Source organism: Oreochromis aureus, linkage group 18, assembly GCF_013358895.1.
Source record: "Oreochromis aureus strain Israel breed Guangdong linkage group 18, ZZ_aureus, whole genome shotgun sequence".
NCBI lineage: Eukaryota > Metazoa > Chordata > Actinopteri > Cichliformes > Cichlidae > Oreochromis > Oreochromis aureus.
Window position 1 is genome coordinate 14175809 of NC_052959.1, and position 18274 is coordinate 14194082.

An 18274-nucleotide genomic window follows, 5' to 3' on the forward strand; every position below is an offset into this window, starting at 1 on the left:
TATGATGCAAACGTTACAATTAATGGACACTGGTTTAAAATTATACAGTGGATAAAGTAAGTATTGAACACATCACCAAAAGTATTTCTAAAGGTGCTTTTGACATGAAATTCTCAGCAGATGTCAGTAACAACACATCCAATGCAAAGAAATCCATCCATAAATGATGTTTATTGACCTTTACAGTTTCATCAAAGGTCTTAATAAACAGCTAGTTTTGGCTTTAAACCCACAGTAGTTGTTTAGACGTGCTACCTAAACTCTTCCTCCACAACTCTTTATACTGGGGCTCCTTTCACAAAGAAAGCAACAACTCAGAAATGCTTGACTCCCATGGTACTGATTAAAAAGTAGAAATCACATTACACTAATCTACAAGACCTTTGTTTGTCCTGGAAAAATTGTTTATCACTGTATAAAATTCTCTGTGTAAAGCTAGCACTTCTTACTGTTCATCACTGGTAGATTAAAATAGGAGCCACGTGAAGTTTCTTTTCACCACTGTAGCCAGGCTGTCAAAGAAACATTGCATTAGTGATTACTGCATGGATTTCTTTGCAAACTTTTTCTAACCATTAGGAAAAATAATTATTCACAGCCGTCCCGCAGATGTGTGGTACACCAAAACAGCTATTTCTTTAGACTTTCTCTCTCCTATCGATGTTTCAAAGCAGACTTCAACAATGTCTTTCTCTAAATTGCCAACATTAGACTCCATCGCAACAAGACACTCAAAGAAGTCTTACCATCAATTCATGATTCAATTATAAATTTGATCATATTTTTGGTACTACCAGACTTTGCACCACAGACATTCAAAGTTGTAGTAATTAAGCCATTTTAAAAAGCCCTTATTTGATCCACCTTTCTTAGCTTAATACATACTGATATAGAGCAGCTGGATGATTATCTGCAGAGGAATGGTTCATTTGAAGGGCTTTATTTGGGATTGAGAATTCCCCATATCACATAAACAACATTAGTGAAGGTTTGAAATGACCTTCTTATTACATCTATTTTTTGTTTTTGTTTTTTAGAAAAGGTAAGGTATACCATAGAAATACAACACAAACAGCTTGTTTCTCCAGACTGTTTTTAACATCCTGTAACATTATCTTACGGGGAAAATTAAACTAGGTTTCATTTCCTCATGTTTGGTCTCACTGTTTTATTGTACTTTGGTAACAATAGGTTTCGACATGCATCACACCACAAATACAACTAGATTTGTCATCAAAGCACAGTGGGGAATTTGGTATCCATCAGCATACCAGCAAAAATAGACTATTGTATTGTATGCTTTCACAATTACATTCATGGGGCTTAAAACTGTTTTTTCATGAAGTGTAATTCAAAATAAATATTGTCTCTGAGTTTTCTTTGTTCTTGTTTATCGGAACTGAAGAAAATAGGAATACTTCCGTCTTTGTGATATATACATAGAGAGAGAGCCTTGTGGGTAGAACCAACACAGAAATTTTAAAAGGATGAAGACTGCAGTAGCTGTGCTAACCTTATCCCTCATCTATCTGTGTGCAGCTGCCTTCCCTCAGCTGGATGGCCAAGTAGGCAAAGCATCTGAAAGTGAACACTTCCTTGTTGAGAAACCTCATCTCTCTGCTGGACAAATGAACAACTTTTTCCAATGTTACGACAACTAGAAGCCAAGCTGAATAATGCTGAGAAACAGCTGGCAGATCTGAAATCGTCAATCCAAGGTAAGAACATAACACAGCTGGAGGTTTTTATTCTGACATGTAAAGATCTTTATCACTGTACTGATACAGGTTCATGTTTTGTTGTAAACCCCCCCCAAATTTCCATATTTTCATGCAACTCCAGGCAGCCATGTGGCATTTGGAGCGTCTGTCGGCAATGTTGGAAATACTGGACCAATGAATGCAGAGATCATACTGACTTACAAGCATGTCTACGTATTATATATAGACTTCAATAATTTTGTATCTCTAAATAGTCAACATGTCTATTAGACCCCATCGCTACAAGACACTCAAAGATGTCTTGGTTATGGCGGAGTAGCCAGAACCAGGTAAGTGGACCCTAATGCAGACAGCACGGAGGCAAGGTTAGAACGAGAAGACAAAAACATTATTAACAAAAACGTGACTCTTAATTAAAAGAGTGCAAAGTGAGACCTGAAGTGTTCCAAACATGAATAATAAAAACATGAACTATGAACAATGAAGTAAAAGTGACTGGGAGTTAAAGTGTCAACCATGAACTACGGTATCAAACACAAAACTATGAACTGAAATGTCAGACGGGGCTGTGAACTACACAGCAGGAGGGAAAAGGGAGTTTCAGGGAGAGGGTTGTGACTCGGGCAGTGAAGGTCAGAGACACTAGAACACAAAGAGGGTGTGCCTGTGATTGGTCAGGCAGGAAGAGGTGCATTACTTTGAGTGTCTTACAGTCTTTGCAGGTGGAAGCCGTTGTGCCAAAAAGTGATCACCTGCCAAAAAGTGATTTCCAATGCTTCCGTGTGTTTTTTATGAGTAATGTCTTTACATATGTTGGTAAATAGACTTTGGTGAAGTAGGTTTACAGATGGGTTAAATATAAAATATATAAAATTACCTCTTTTTTAAGTATCTGTCATGGTTCTGGGTCATTGTGACCCAGCATTTTGAGTTCTCATGTTTTGGTTTGATTTTGTATTTTTGGTTATTTTCTTGATCTATTGTCAGGCGATGATGATGATGATGATGATTAGTATTATTTAATGTGTTCCAGCTTATTCTGGTTTAGGTTTAGTTTTGCCAGTGTAAAGTCCGTGTTTCTTAGTCTGTGTCTTTGTGTATTGTTTCCTGTTTTATTTTGAAGGATTATGTCTTATGTCAGTGTGTCCAGCTTTGCTTCCCCTGTCTCGTTAGCCCTAATCTCTCTCAGCTGTGTCTCCCTCCTGTTTTCCATTCCCTGATTACTCCCCTGTGTATATTAGCCCTGTGTTTGCCTTTGCTCAGTGTCGTGTTGTACCCTCAGATCCTACCTGTGTCTTTCCGTTTCTCAGCCTTCATTGTTCTGTTTATGTTTTGTTCATTACCAGCAATAAAGCTTTGGGTTTTTTTAGTTGAAATCCTGTCTCCACGAGTCCTGCATTTGGATCGTCATCTCCGCCTGTCCGCACACAGAGCCCTGACAGTATCTTTACAACTTTGTGATCTTGTACTTAGGTTATAACCAACCCGGTCCTTTTTGTCAAATTAAAATATGTTTACAGAACTATTGTTATACTTGTTGCAATTTCTGCTGTTGCCTTGGCCAGATTACTCTTAAAAAAGACATTTGTAACGTTGATGAGATCTTTTTTTTTTAACTCGATCAATAAAGGATATATAAAAGACAAGCATAGTTGAAAAGTCAGATATCTGACTCAGAAGAAAACCTTAATACATATAGGCAGGAGTTTGGTGCTACCAATTTGCATTTACATTTAAATCATTTTCAAATGAAATTATTTTTATGCTATTAATATTATTATAATGTTTGATTGTGCTTTTTAAATAAAGATGATGATGATGATGATGATGATGATGAAAACATGACCAATGTCAGCCCAGTGTCATTTGGGACTGGCTCCATTAGCAGTTTTAAACAAAACACTTTCTAGACATTCATTTCTCACACATGGTGAACCAACCTGGTCCTTTTTGTCAAATTAAAATATGTTTGCAGAACTATTGTTATATTTGTTGCAATTTCTGCTGTTGCCTTGGCCAGATTACTCTTAAGAAAGACATTTGTAATGTCAATGATATATATTTTTAAACTCGATAAATAAAGGATATATAAAAGTTAATGCCAAAAACTAATTGCGGCTTGTACCTTCTTACAGGAATGTTGTTTGGGACTCAAGATTACTTGATATCATTCATGAGGGATACATGTGAAACGTGTTTCACATATTATAGAGCAACAAGTTATTTATAGCAGTTGAAATACAAGCAATCAGTTTTTGGCAAAAACTGGAAATCAGCTTTCGGCACAACACCAGCTTGGAGAGGAAAGCAATCAAAGTGGTCGGGATGAGTTTCCAGAGGCAGGGGGTCCAGAAGGGAGCGTGGTTCTTAATCCTTTTGCTGTGGCAGGGAGGCAGGCGGGTAAACTGACAATGGACTGAGCTTGGGCTGTGGCTGTGATTCCAGAGTAGACCAGCGTCCAGATAAGAATGATTATTGCCACAGTGAGATGTTGAACTGGAGGATGCCTAGAAATCACACAGAGAAAACACCAGGTTAGCATAAGCAGTAAACTGTGAAGCACAAGAACAACTTGGTAGCCTCACACTGTCGCTAGTTTAGCTTAAGACCCATGGAAAAACGCCGGCCCTCACCCGGACCATGACAGTCTTATTATGAAATAATGCTTCAATTTGAAATCTGACCATGTTATTGGTATTCATAGATTATGCACCACAAGCTTTTAGTGTTGCAGTAATTAAGCCATTACCTAAAAAGCCCTTATTTGATCCACCTTTCTTAACTGAATACAGACCAGTATAGACCAAAGGAAAAAGTTAATTTGAAGACTTTTATTCAGGAGTTCCCCGTGTCACATAAACAGCATTACTGAAGGTTAGACGTGACCTTCTTATGACATTTATCTTTTGTTTTGTTTTAAGAAGAGCTAAGGTATGCTGTAGAAATGCAACTCAAACAGTCTGTTTTTTTAGACTGTATAACACCCTGTAACAGTGTCTCACTGGGAAAATTAATTTCCTCATATTTGGTTTGACACTTTTATTTTACATTTCTCTCTTTGATACAGTTTGAATGATAAAGGTTTTCAATAAACAGACAGCTATGGTATTCAACCCTCACTAACTTCCTTATTATTTGCTAGCTCCACCTGGGCCCGTTCTAGAAAGGTATATACGAGGGGGCAGACAGAAATGTAAAGGGGGATTGGTTGAGCCACGAAGGATACACCCGACACATCCTTCAAATCTGGGGAAAAGGAGGACGCATTTGTCGGCCACATTTGGAGGAGTCTTCAAATTTGGACAGCCTTCGTTGGGTCGCTGTAATGTAATCGGCCTACAAATGCGACCTCCGAAGGATGCGGCCCCTAAATTTGGACACAGCTACGATACCGGAGACTGCTTCTTCTTCTGCATTTAACGGCAGCTGGCATCCTTGTACATGCATTGCTGCCATCTTCTGTTTTAGGCCGTTATTACACTACACTAAATCCTACTACTTATTCCTGCATCTTTTGGGATCTTACAAAGCTTCAAACAACACGCCGACTAATAAATTAGTCGTTGACAATTCTGATAGTCGACGTAATTGTGACTAGTCAACTAATCATGGCAGCCCTACTCTGGATAACTGTTTTTGTCATGTAATTGGATTGCACTTTGTCAGGCCTCTACCCTAAGACCTGACCAACTTCGGTGTCCCACCTGAAGGCTAAGCTTCTGCTGGTCTAGCTTTTATGGTCACTAAGGCACGGAAACCCCCTGAAAACGTTAAGGTGGGAATCCCTCAGGGGGAAAACAGAAATTCATAAAAGAAAAGAAAATATTGCTCATCAGATTCTAACAACTAAAAACATGACAATTACTTTAATTGGATAGCCTATAGCGAATATATTCGAAACCAACAATAACACTTCTCACTATTGCCAATATTAACAAAACTAAAAAGGGTGGGCCCAGTTATTAAAAAAAGAGAGTTTACAAAGTCTTGAACAATAAAACTGAAAAATAGAAATAAAGAATAAAATAAAATATCCATCCAGATCTTTACAACCAACAACATACAATCTATCTTAACTGGATGGCCTAATTCAAATAAATTTGCAAAATGAAGTAAGAATAAAACAAGACCTCTCAATATAGCCAATACGTACAAAACTAAAATTGTTGGCATAGTAATAAAAATCCACAACAACCTGTTTATCGCAGTTTCATGGAAACTCAAATTAACAGAGAGACATTAAACACACCTCATTGCCTGCTGTAGCCAAACGGGAGAAAATACTTTCCCTTTCAGTCGATTCACTGGTACAACACATGGGATATCACGCCCTCCTGTGTCCTGGCTGAAGAAACCTTTATTCACGCCTTTAAGGCAGATGACGTGTGATGACACGCACACGGCCCCGCCTGCACATATAGCCGCTGTCATCACAGTCATCCCTCAGGTCTTACGCTCTTCACCTCGCTGAGAACACTTCTGCTGAGGTGGGCTAGCTAGCTGCTGCTAGTTAGTTCCGTTGTCTGCCAACTTAAACTTAGCTTAACTGCCCCTGTTGGTGTTAGCCTCCGTAGGCTGCCCGTGGAGTGCTACTTTCGTTTTTTTTCCCTTTGCAGCGTTTTGCTTTGCAGTTTGGAATGGACTTCAAACTGAAGCGAACAAAGCAGAAATCTTTTCTTCACCCCTGTCCTCAGGGATGCGGTTTCTCTTTGCACAACAGTGACCAGCATGCTGCAAGCCCTGTCTGCCTGGGGATCGTCCACGCTAGGAGAGCATTGACGCAGCCCGCAGCCTGTGCATTTTGTCGCCAGCTTCGGTGCTTGACCCTGGAAAGATGGGTGACGTTTGTGGATAAAGTGCTGGGATGCTCGGCTGTTGCATGGCATGACCCTCTCCTTTCCGAGTCTGGACCCCCGTTTCGTCCGAGTCCAAAGACGAAGATTATCCGGTTGATGTCCCTGCAACTAGCTGGGCTGACCACATGGAATATGTTGATGGGTTAGCCGATGATGAGCCGGAGCCATGCAGGAGCGCTGACGGGCTTCAGCCTGAGCTGAATGATGACACCTTTCATTTTTCCCTGTTTCGCCGTGCTGCTGAGAAGCTGCAGGTGGACTGGCCATCTACTCTGCCAGCTCAGAAGCCGTCGCGGTTCGCGGGTTTTTTCCTCCTACCGGAGCCCGCAACGGCCAAAAAACAGCTTCCCGTGTTCCCAGACTTTGCTAACAGCATCATGGGACAAACCTCTCTCTACCCGCATCACTGTGCCCGGCTATGGACAGTACATGGATTTGGACGGCACCGAGGAGGCTGACTTAGTTAACCCACCCCCTATGGAGCCGTCTCTGGCTGCTTATCTGGCCCAGTCCCATAACCATGGTGTCTGCGGCCCCGCAACTCTGCCGTCCAAGCACTGCAGATTCTCTGCTTCGCAGCTTGAGAAGATTTTTTCGGGTTCAGGCCAGCACTGCTCGCGCTATGAGCTCCGTCACCATGCTCCAGATGTACCAGGTGATGTGCCTGGCGGAGCTCGGATCTCTGGTTCCTGATGACAGCCCACTGGCACCTCTTCATAACGAGGTCAGAGTCGCCATGGATTACATCCTCCGTGTGTCCCGCTGTGCAGCGCTCTCCCTGGGTAGAGGGATGGCTTTGACAGTAGTGGCACAGAGGCACCTGTGGCTGACCCTCTCTGACGTCCCGGATAGGTACACGGCTGTATATCTGGATGAACCAGTGTCTGTGGCTGGGTTATTTGGACATTCACTTGAAGCCATTCAGGCTAGATTCTGTTGTGTGCCCACCTTATTACTGAATTAGGCAGAGCATTCTGAATTAAATCAGGACATAAAGCATGGTCTTTCTCTTGCTTTATTGAACACTGTCGATCTGACAACTAGCCACTTAACGGGGCCTCCTTCCGGACAACAACATCCGGTTCAAAAGTCATCACTTAAAGACATATATCAGTACATGACATCCCCCTTTTCCTTAGATTCAAACTTTAATCTTAATAACTTTGATGTCTTTTTTCCCCTCTTCAACATTGAACATTCTTTCTTGTCTTACTTTCTAACAATTATATTTTCTAACTGTCTCACCACACATGTACCTTTCCCCCCCCCAATATATACATGTACACATACAGATAAGAACTTGAAACTTGCCCATTTTATGTTACCTCTTCACCTTAACATATTATAATTTATTTCACCACAAAATCACAAAACCTCTCAGGTATCTTTTTAGCCCTCTGTGATCTACTTGGTCTCTCTGGCCCCTGGGAGCCCTCTTGTGGTGTTGGAGTGAAGGTTTCAATCTTTGTGTGTGTTTCACCTTCCTCCCTTTCACGTATTGTGTCTTGTTTGTAGTGTCCTTCTCTGGTCTCATTTGTCTCGTATTTCTTCACGTGTCGTATTCCGGTGATAGCGAGCTCCTGTTGGTGATTCAACAATGACTTGGTTTCCAGTTCTGCTTACAACTTTGTGTGGCGTTGCATTGAATGGTGTTTTAAACTTGTCCACTTTGTCTTGTTGAACCAGCACGGTGTCTCCTGTGTCAACTTTTGAATACTCAGTTCCCCTTCGTTCATCAGCAGAAATCTTTGATTTTCCTTTCTATTCAGCGTCTCTGTCATGCACGTCCAACTCCGTTGTTTTTGACTCACTCACTTGGTAACTTTCCTCTCATTTTGCGGTTGAACAGGAGTTCTGCTGGACTTTTGCCTGTGGTTGGATGGTCAATGCTGCGATAAACTGTCACATATTTTCTTAGCTCTCGCTTCCAATCAAGTCCTTCGGCTTGTGCAATCCTGATTCTTTTCATCAATGATGCATTTTGACGTTCCACTTCTCCATTTCCTTGAGCCCATTTTGGTGTAGTTCTTATATGTTTGATTCCATTAGTTTCACAGTATTCTCTGAACAACTCAGATTTGAACTGTGGGCCGTTATCAGATTTGATGGTAACTGGTAGCCCATGTCTACTAAATATACAGTCAATAGAGTCAATGACTTTTTCAGCAGTTGTAGATGACATTACTTCAAACTCATAGTACCGACTGTAGTAATCTATCAGTACATGTATTGAGTGGTTCGAAGGTAGCGGTCCCAGTAAGTCTACCGCCACATCTCGCCATGGTCCATCTGGTAAAAGTGTGTTTCCCAGTGGTTCAGGTGGATCTGGTCTGGCTACTATTTGACATCCGTGACAAGCTTTACAAAATTTTTCTGCAGCTTTGTCATCCCTGGCCACCAAACTTTTGTTCTGAGATGCTGTTCCAACGATTCCTAAGTGTCCTTCATGAGTTAGTGAAAGTGCTTGAGCTCTGAGGTTTTCTGGCAATACAATGCGAGTTCCCGGCAAAACTATGTAGCCGATGACACACAATTCATTTGCAATGGGTGCATATGTTTTGCATTTTTCAAAGTGTCCATTTTCAATAGCTCTTTGCACTTCTGTTAATTCTGAGTCTGTAGCAGAGGCTTCTTCAACCTGTCTTGTTGTGAGTGCTTTTGGAGTAGCATTAACTGCAACAAATCTTACATATTCTACAGTTCAGATTCATGCTTGTGTACCTCTTTTGACGTGGTGTCAGAGAGCAGTCTTGACAGTGAATCCGCAATGTTTTGTTTTCCCGCAATGTGCACTACTTTAAAGTCATATGGTTGCAGTCTGAGAACCCATCTTTCTATGCATGCACAAGGTTTAGATCTTTGGCTGTATATGACCTCTAATGGCTTGTGGTCTGTGATGAGATCAAACTTCCTGCCATACACATATGGATGTAGTCTCTCACATGCCCATACCAGTGCTAGGGCTTCTCTTTCTGTTTGAGAATATCGTCGCTCACAGTCTGTCAAACTCCGACTTACGTAGCACACTGGTACCTCTTCTCCGTTCTGTATTTGTATTAGCACTGTGCCCAAGCCTACAGGGCTTGCATCTGCTATGACTCTGGTTGGGGCTTCTTTGTCAAAATAGGCTAGGGTACCTGCTCTGGCTAACTCAGTGTTTAGTCTTTCAAATGCTTGCTTTTGTTCTGGCCCAAATCTAAACATAGTCTCTTTTCGAGTTAAACGTCTAAGCGGTTCAGAGAGTGCAGCAAACTGTGGTATGAACCTGCTACTGAAACCTACCAGTCCAAGAAAGCTTCTCATCTCAGTAGCATTCTTTGGTTCTCGGGCTTCCACCACAGCTCTCACTCTTTCTTCAGTTGGGCCAATGCCTTTCTGTGTCAGCAGTATTCCCATGAACACAAGTCTGTCCATGTTGAACTGACACTTCTCTGAGTTTAGTGTCAGGCCATAGTCAGAGAGTCTCTTCATCACAGCATGCAGGCGCTTATCATGGGTTTCCTGGTCTGGTGCGTGTATGATTACATCATCTGAAATGTTCTCAACTCCTTCAATGCCAGCTAGTGCATTGACGATCTCATGCTGATATTGCTCACTAGCTGATGAGACTCCAAATATTAGCCTTTTGTATTGGTAAACTCTGTTGTGCACTGCAAATGTAGTTATCTCTCTTGACTCCGGGGTAAGCTCTAGTTGATGGTATCCCCACTTGAGATCTAGTTTGGTGAAGATTGCAGAGCCGTTTAGTCCTTGCAAGATTTCATCCACAGTGGGTATGGGGTATCTTTCCCTGATTATTGCCTCATTTGCTTTTCTCATGTCTAAGCACATTCTGATATCTTTGTCACATTTCTTGTAGTACCACTACAGGATTTACCCAAGGTGTAGGTCCTTCTACACGTTCTATAATGTCCATGTCGATTAGTTCATTTATCTTTTTCTCCACTGCATCCCTCAAATGATAAGGTATGCGCCTCAGTGGCTGTGCTACTGGTTTCACATTTGGATCAACGTACAGGCTGATCTGTTTGGTGTTTAGCTTTCCTACTCCTTTGAACACTTTTGGATACTTTTCTTTAAGAGTGTGCTTTAAATCTGTGACAGCCACCACATTTTCACTTATTTTCAACACTCCTAACTTTATAGCAGTCTTTTTTTCCCAGGAGTGGTTCACCATTACCTCTAATCACAATAAATTCAGCCTCTTCAGTCCTGTCACCAATCTTGATTTCACATCTGAATGCACCTTTAACCGTGAGTGCCTGTGCTGAGGAATATGCATATAAATTCCTCTGCTCTTTGGGTACATATGAGTGACATTTTATCTTTTCAGCTTTTAGCTTTTCCCATATGTTTTCTCCCATCACATTACTTGTAGCTCCAGAGTCAACTAGCATTTTCAACTCTATTCCCCCAACAGAAAATTTTTCTCAGCTACATTATCATCATTTACAGTAAATGCATAATCATTTGTTCAACAGTATTCACATTTTGTTTCTTTTGTCTTTTTGTACGACACATTTTTGAAAAGTGGTCCTTACCATGACACTTGTAACATGTTTGTCCTCGTGCTGGGCATTTGGGATCTTTGCCCATGTGGTCAGTATAACAACACCTGTAACACTGTCTGTTCATTTTATTATCATCTTTCATTTTTCCTTTTGGTCTATTGTTCTTCTCTTTCTTTGCTGTAAAAATCCGGTTGACCTTGTCGTCTCCTTTCTTTTCCCCGGCGATGCTCATCGCCATCATTTGCTCCTCCACGCGCTCACAGTGTGAAGCCACCTTCAATGTGCGAGTTAGGGTTAAGCCTGGACCTTCCTCGAGCAGCTTTCTCCGTACATATTCAGAAGTGCATTTACTCAGGATAGCGTCCCTTATCTGGTTATCATTGTCACCTTGAAAGTCACAGTCTTTTGCAGCTCGCCTTAAACGTGTACAAAATTGTTGCACAGTCTCACCTGGTGTTTGGGATAATTTGTGGAAAGTGTGGTGTGTGTATGGTGCATTCACTTGAGGAACAAAATAAGCATTGAGCGCAGTCACCGCCGCGGTGTAGTCCTTCGCTTCCCCCGTCTGTGGTAGAGCGGAGAAGACGTCCTGCACGTCCTGTATGGCCAAGTGCAGTAGAAGAGCGCGTCTCCGCTGTCTGATCGCATCTGCAGCATCAATTCAATTCAATTCAATTCAATTTTATTTATATAGCGCCAAATCACAACAAAAGTCGCCTCAAGGCGCTTTATATTGTACAGTAGATCGCACAATAATAAATACAGAGAAAAACCCAACAATCATATGACCCCTATGAGCAAGCACTTTGGCGACAGTGGGAAGGAAAACTCCCTTTAACAGGAAGAAACCTCCGGCAGAACCAGGCTCAGGGAGGCGGCCATCTGCTGCGACTGGTTGGGGTGAAAGAAGGAAAACAGGATGAAAGACATGCTGTGGAAGAGAGACAGAGATTAATAACAGATATGATTCGATGCGGAGAGGTCTATTAGCACATAGTGAGTGAGAAAGGTGACTGGAAGGAAAAACTCAATGCATCATGGGAATCCCGCAGCCTACGTCTATTGCAGCATAACTAAGGGAGGATTCAGGGTCACCTGGTCCAGCCCTAACTATATGCTTTAGCAAAAGGAAAGTTTTAAGCCTAATCTTGAAAGTAGAGATAGTGTCTGTCTCCGAATCCAAACTGGAAGCTGGTTCCACAGAAGAGGGGCCTGAAAACTAAAGGCTCTGCCTCCCATTCTACTTTTAAATACTCTAGGAACAACAAGTAGGCCTGCAGTGCAAGAGCGAAGTGCTCTAATAGGGTGATATGGTACTACAAGGTCATTAAGATAAGATGGGGCCTGATTATTTAAGACCTTGTATGTGAGGAGCAGGATTTTGAAGTCAATTCTGGATTTAACAGGAAGCCAATGAAGGGAAGCCAAAACAGGAGAAATATGCTCTCTCTTTCTAGTCCCTGTCAGTACTCTTGCTGCAGCATTTTGGATTAGCTGAAGGCTTTTCAGCGAGTTAATGCCAAGGTAATGCCATCCAGAGTAAGAATCTGCTTAGATACCATATTTCTAAGATTTTCAGGGCCGAGTACAATAACCTCAGTTTTATCTGAATTAAGAAGCAGAAAGTTAGCGGCCATCCAGGTCTTTATGTCTTTAAGACATTCCTGCAGTTTAACTAATTGGTCTGTGATACCTGGCTTCATGGATAGATAGAGCTGCGTGTCATCTGCATAGCAGTGAAAATTTATGCTATGTCTTCTAATGATGCTGCCTAAGGGAAGCATGTATAATGTAAATAGAATTGGTCCTAGCACTGAACCCTGTGGAACACCATAATTGACCTTAGTGTCTGAAGAGGACTCTCCATTTACATGTACAAACTGGAGTCTATTAGATAGATATGATACAAACCACTGCAGTGCAGTACCTGTAATACCTACAGCATGTTCTAATCGCTCTAATAGGATATTATGGTCAACAGTATCGAACGCTGCACTGAGGTCTAGCAGGACAAGCACAGAGATGAGTCCACTGTCAGAGGCCATAAGAAGATCATTTGTAACCTTCACTAAAGCTGTTTCTGTGCTGTGATGAGCTCTGAAACCTGACTGAAACGCGCTTCAAATAAGCCATTCCTCTGCAGATAATCAGTTAGCTGTTTGACAACTACTCTTTCAAGGATTTTTGATATAAAGGAAGGTTGGAGATTGGCCTATAATTAGCTAAGACAGCTGGGTCTAGAGATGGCTTTTTAAGTAAAGGTTTAACTACAGCCAGCTTGAAGGCCTGTGGTACATAGCCGATTATTAGAGATAGGTTGATCATATTTAAGATTGAAGCATTAATTAATGGCAGGACTTCTTTGAGCAGTTTTGTAGGAATGGGGTCTAAAAGACACGTTGATGGTTTGGAGGAAGTAATTATTGAAGTTAACTCAGAAAGATCAATTGGAGAAAAAGAGTCTAACTTAACATCGATGGTACTAAAAGTAGCTGTAGATAATATTACATCTGTGGGATGATTATTGGTAATTTTTTCTCTAATGATAAAAATTTTATTTGTGAAGAAGTTCATGAAGTCATTAATAGTTAACGTTAAAGGGATTGTTGGCTCAGTAGAGCTCTGACTGTTTGTCAGCCTGGCTACAGTGCTGAAGAGAAACCTGGGGTTGTTCTTATTTTCTTCAATCAGTGACGAATAGTAAGATGTTCTGGCTTTGCGGAGGGCTTTCTTATAAAGCAACAAACTATTTCTCCAGGCTAAATGATGATCCTCTAAATTTGTGACACGCCATTTCCTCTCCAGCTTACGAGTTATCTGCTTTAGGCTACGTGTTTGAGAATTATACCACGGAGTCAGGTACTTCATCCATCAAAATAAGACCTTTCCCATCAGCAAACAGCTCGAAGGATGTTAACCACCGTGTCCATCTCGGTCCAAGCGTAGCTGGATCAGCAGGCGAACGGTTGAATGCCCGACTTTTCCATGTTAGCCCACAAGTTTTCGCTAACACCGTGCCACCGCTGGATCTACTTCTCATAAAAAACAAATCCAGGTCCGTGTCTTTCTCGTCACCATTGTTGTGTGCCCACCTTATTACTGAATTTTGCAGAGCACTCTGAATTAAATCAGGACATAAAGCATGGTCTTTCTCTTGCTTTATTGAACACTGTCGATCTGACAGCTAGCCACTTAATGGGGCCTCCTTCCGGACAACAACATCCGGTTCAAAAGTTATCACTTAAAGACATAGCCATATATCAGTACATGACAGATTCGATCTGAGGAAAAAGCAGACAGAAGCTCTGTGCGACATCATCCCCAATTCAATTTCAATTCAATTCAATTCAATTTTATTTATATAGCGCCAAATCACAACAAAAGTCGCCTCAAGGCGCTTTATATTGTACAGTAGATAGCACAATAGAAGTCAGGTGAAGCCCAAGCCCGCAGCTAGCTCTGACAGGCCTGCCGCTCCTCTGCCGACTGGCAAGAGACCAGTGCCCACTGCTGCGGTGAATGTGCCGCCAGCGGGAGCACATCCTCCGGCCCGGTCCACCCTACATTGAGCGCACTCAGAATGTGTGCTTATGTGACCAGCTGTTTGTCTGCTTTGCTAATCCAACTAGAGGTCTAAACAGAAGCTGTCCCACTGGATTATAGAAGCTATCTCACTGGCATACAGCACCAAAGGTCTTGCTTTGCCCCAGGGGATGAGAGCTCATTCCACCAGGGGGATGGCAACCTCATGGGCTCTTTTTAAAGGGGTGTCTTTAGCTGATATTTGTGCATCACCACACACTTTTTTGCGGTTTTATTGGTTGGACGTTTCAGCCCCTTCGGTGGCTCAAACTGTCCTTTCTGCTGGGTAACACTAAGGTGGTGGTGGTCCGATTATATATATATATATATGCCCCATAATTATGTGTTGTACTGAGTGAATCGACTGAAAGGGAACGAATAGTTATGTCTATAACTTCTGTTCCCTGAAGGAGAGGAACGAGGTACAACACAAGGTGGCCCCACTGAGCAGTTTGGCTCGGTGAAGATGACAGTGGTTATATGTGCAGGCGGGGCTGTGCGTGTGTCATCGCATGTCATCTGCCTTAAAGGCGTGAATAAAGGTTTCTTCAGCCAGGACACGCGAGGGCATGATATCCCATACTTATGTGTTGTACCTCCTTCCTTTCCTTCAGGGAACAGAAGTTTTAGACATAACTATTCGTTCTTCGCAGCTGCACTTCATCTCAGAGGTAGGTTAATAAATTGGATTTAACTTAACCACAATACTTTGACATGGGTTCTTTATAAACTTGAGTCCAACTTGAAGGCAGTGGCAAGATGCGTTGCATGGATGTTTAGCTGAGGGGATGGGGAATGGGAGTTCTCTGCCAAGTCCTGTGTGAGCACGGAGGCAAAGAGCGAACGAAACGTGAAACCTATCATCTCATTTGTGCCTTTTCCAGCAGATTTTTTCAGCTACTGTAGTAAATCTGTCACAATGTTTGAAACGGACTCACGCGCAGACCAGGTATCCTTGATAAAGAGAAAGTGCGTTTATTTACAGTGAGACACCAGGTGAGAATATATATAGTGTGGTGGGGGAAAGGGTCCGGGGCTCCAGGGTCCAGGGGAAGGCAGGGATTAATCCAATACACGCTCTCAGTGGGTTCCAAACACACACACATGCTCGCTCGGGTCCAGGGCAGATCTATATACACACAGAGAAAGAAGTCCAGGTTAGGGATAGTCTCAAACTCGTAGGTTCAGGTTTAGAGGGACTGACGCTGATGGCTCAACGATCCAGCGAAGGATGACAAAGGTCCGCCGTCATAAATAGTGCTCCAAATCAGCTGGGATCGGCTGCAGGTGTGATGGTGAGCACAGGTGCGTGGGCCAGGGGCGGGAGCCCGTAATGAGCACCGCCCCAGCAGAGGAGAGAGAGCGCAAAGGAAAAAAACAAACAAAACACGTTGCCAAACACAGAGTCAGCCAGCGAGGCACGGGGACCATGACAAAATCTTGTCCATATTCAGTTTGGGGGTAATCTATTATTTTCTTTCTCAACTTCTAAAAGTTTGACTTAAGGGGGAGGCATTGCCCCCTCTTGCCCCAGGTATAGCCGGTCCCAAGCTCCACTGAAACGAAAAATTCTACCTGTTAGTCAAGTGAGTTAGGTGAATTGCTGGGTCACAAGACCGAGAATCTGAAGTCTGACACTACTGACTATGTGTTTGATTTGAACTCATCAGGATGTATGTAAAGACCAAATGGTACAATCAGCTGTCAGAGCAGGTATTCACAAAATCCGCTCAGCACAGTTTTATGCAATAAAATGTTCTCTTTTCCCAAGCACATCCAAGCAGTTTACAACGCGTTTCTACAGGTTATCTCGTCTCAATCGCATTCCAGATAGTTACTGTCTCTGAGTTTTCTTTGAGCTTGCTTATCGGAAAGGAAAAAAGTAGGGAAACTTCCGTCTTTGTGATATATATCTAGAGCCTTGTGGGGGGAACTAACATAGATGAACAGAAATTTTGAAAAGATGAAGACCGCAGTCTTAACCTTATGCCTCTTCTTTCTGTGTGCAGCTGCCTTCCCTCAGCTAGATGGCCAAGCAGGCAAAGCATCTGAAAGTGAACGCTCTCTTGTTGAGACATCTCAACTCTGTGCTGGGACAAATGAACAACTTTTCCTAATATTACGAGAACTAGAAGCCAAGCTGAATAATGCTGAGAAACAGCTGGCAGATCTGAAATCATCAATCCAAGGTAAGAACATAACACAGCTGGAGGATTTTATTCTGACATGTAAAGATCTTTATCACTGTACTGATACAGGTTCATGTTTTGTTGTTGTCAAACAAACCAAATTTCCCATATTTTCATGCAACTCCAGGCAGCCGTGTGGCATTTGGAGCGTCTATCGGCAATGTTGGAAATACTGGACCAATGAGTGCAGAGATCACACTGACTTACAAAAATGTCTTCTTTAACTCAGGCTTTTACAACCCTGCAACAGGTAAACTTACCATAATTATATGTATTCTTACATTTATGGGTTTATTTGTTAGATAAGTGCTGCATTTCTCAACTGCTTTGATTATTCTTGATGCTATATAAGCTGTAACTGTGTCCATCATCTCCAGGTATTTTCACTGCTCCGGTCAGAGGAGTTTATTACTTCAGCTTCTCTGGTCATAATTTATCCACTAGACCGATGGGGCTGCGTCTGATGAAGAATGGAGAGCAGATGGTGACAGTGTATAACCATGCTGCTGGAAATCGCTATGAGACAGCCACCAATGGCATGACTCTGCGGCTGGAAGCAGGAGACCAGGTGTACATGAGGATCCGTCCGGACACCTGGATTGTTGATAATGTCAACAACCACAGCACCTTCATTGGCCATTTGTTATTCTCTCTGTAAGCTCAGACAAGCATGATTTGAATAGCAAATGTACACAGAACAATGTTGGCATGTAGAGTTTGGTTGATTATTTTCAGTGGTGACAGAGGTGGCAGGGTTACTGCAACAATCTACAGCTTTAGAACTTGGTGGTGGTGTCAGAATTAAAACCAGTATTTTATAGGAGTTTGTGTCTCAATGGAACAATAAAGTCTGAATACGTGCAGCAATTTCACTTCTCTTTTTTTAGTCACTTGGCTCCATTGACTCATTTTAAGGTAAACATAAATATACATTTGTGTGTGTGTGTGTGTGTGTGTGTGTGTGTGTGTGTGTGTGTGTGTGTGTGTGTGTGTGTGTGTGTGTGTGTGTGCTGTTTTGAGGTGATTTCTTGGTCAAAATCAATAATAGAAGTATTCTGATTTAAGTGTGTGTATTTCTCTTTTTTAAATTATGTGCAAACCCATCCAGACTTGAGTTATGGTCACTAAAGTTCAAGCTACATCTGGACATGTTTGTTCAAATTATTCTGTTACAACAGCTAAAGAAAGAACACATAAATAAATTTAAGAAAATGAAGCCAATAAAATGCAACAAAAATCATGATTTGTTATTAATTAATTAAGTCATAACAACTCATTATCCAAAGGTAAGTAATGTATACTATTTATCCATATTAAATATATTATATTTATAATTGAATAAAACAAAATACAAAATACAAAACAAATATTTTAATAACATAAAATATAAAATTAAAAAAACTCCAAATGAAATA

The 18274-nt window shown here is 41.8% G+C and overlaps 1 protein-coding gene across 1 annotated transcript; it reads left to right on the plus strand.

Annotated features, from left to right (window-relative positions):
- The first annotated feature begins 16603 nt into the window (after positions 1 to 16603).
- Positions 16604 to 17759, plus strand: LOC120434537 (complement C1q-like protein 2). Its single transcript, XM_039602764.1, has 3 exons — positions 16604 to 16859; positions 16987 to 17109; positions 17237 to 17759. The coding sequence occupies exons 1-3, from the start codon at positions 16613 to 16615 to the stop codon at positions 17515 to 17517; spliced, it is 651 nt and encodes a 216-aa protein (XP_039458698.1). The 5' UTR covers positions 16604 to 16612; the 3' UTR covers positions 17518 to 17759.
- Positions 17760 to 18274: the final 515 nt, after the last annotated feature.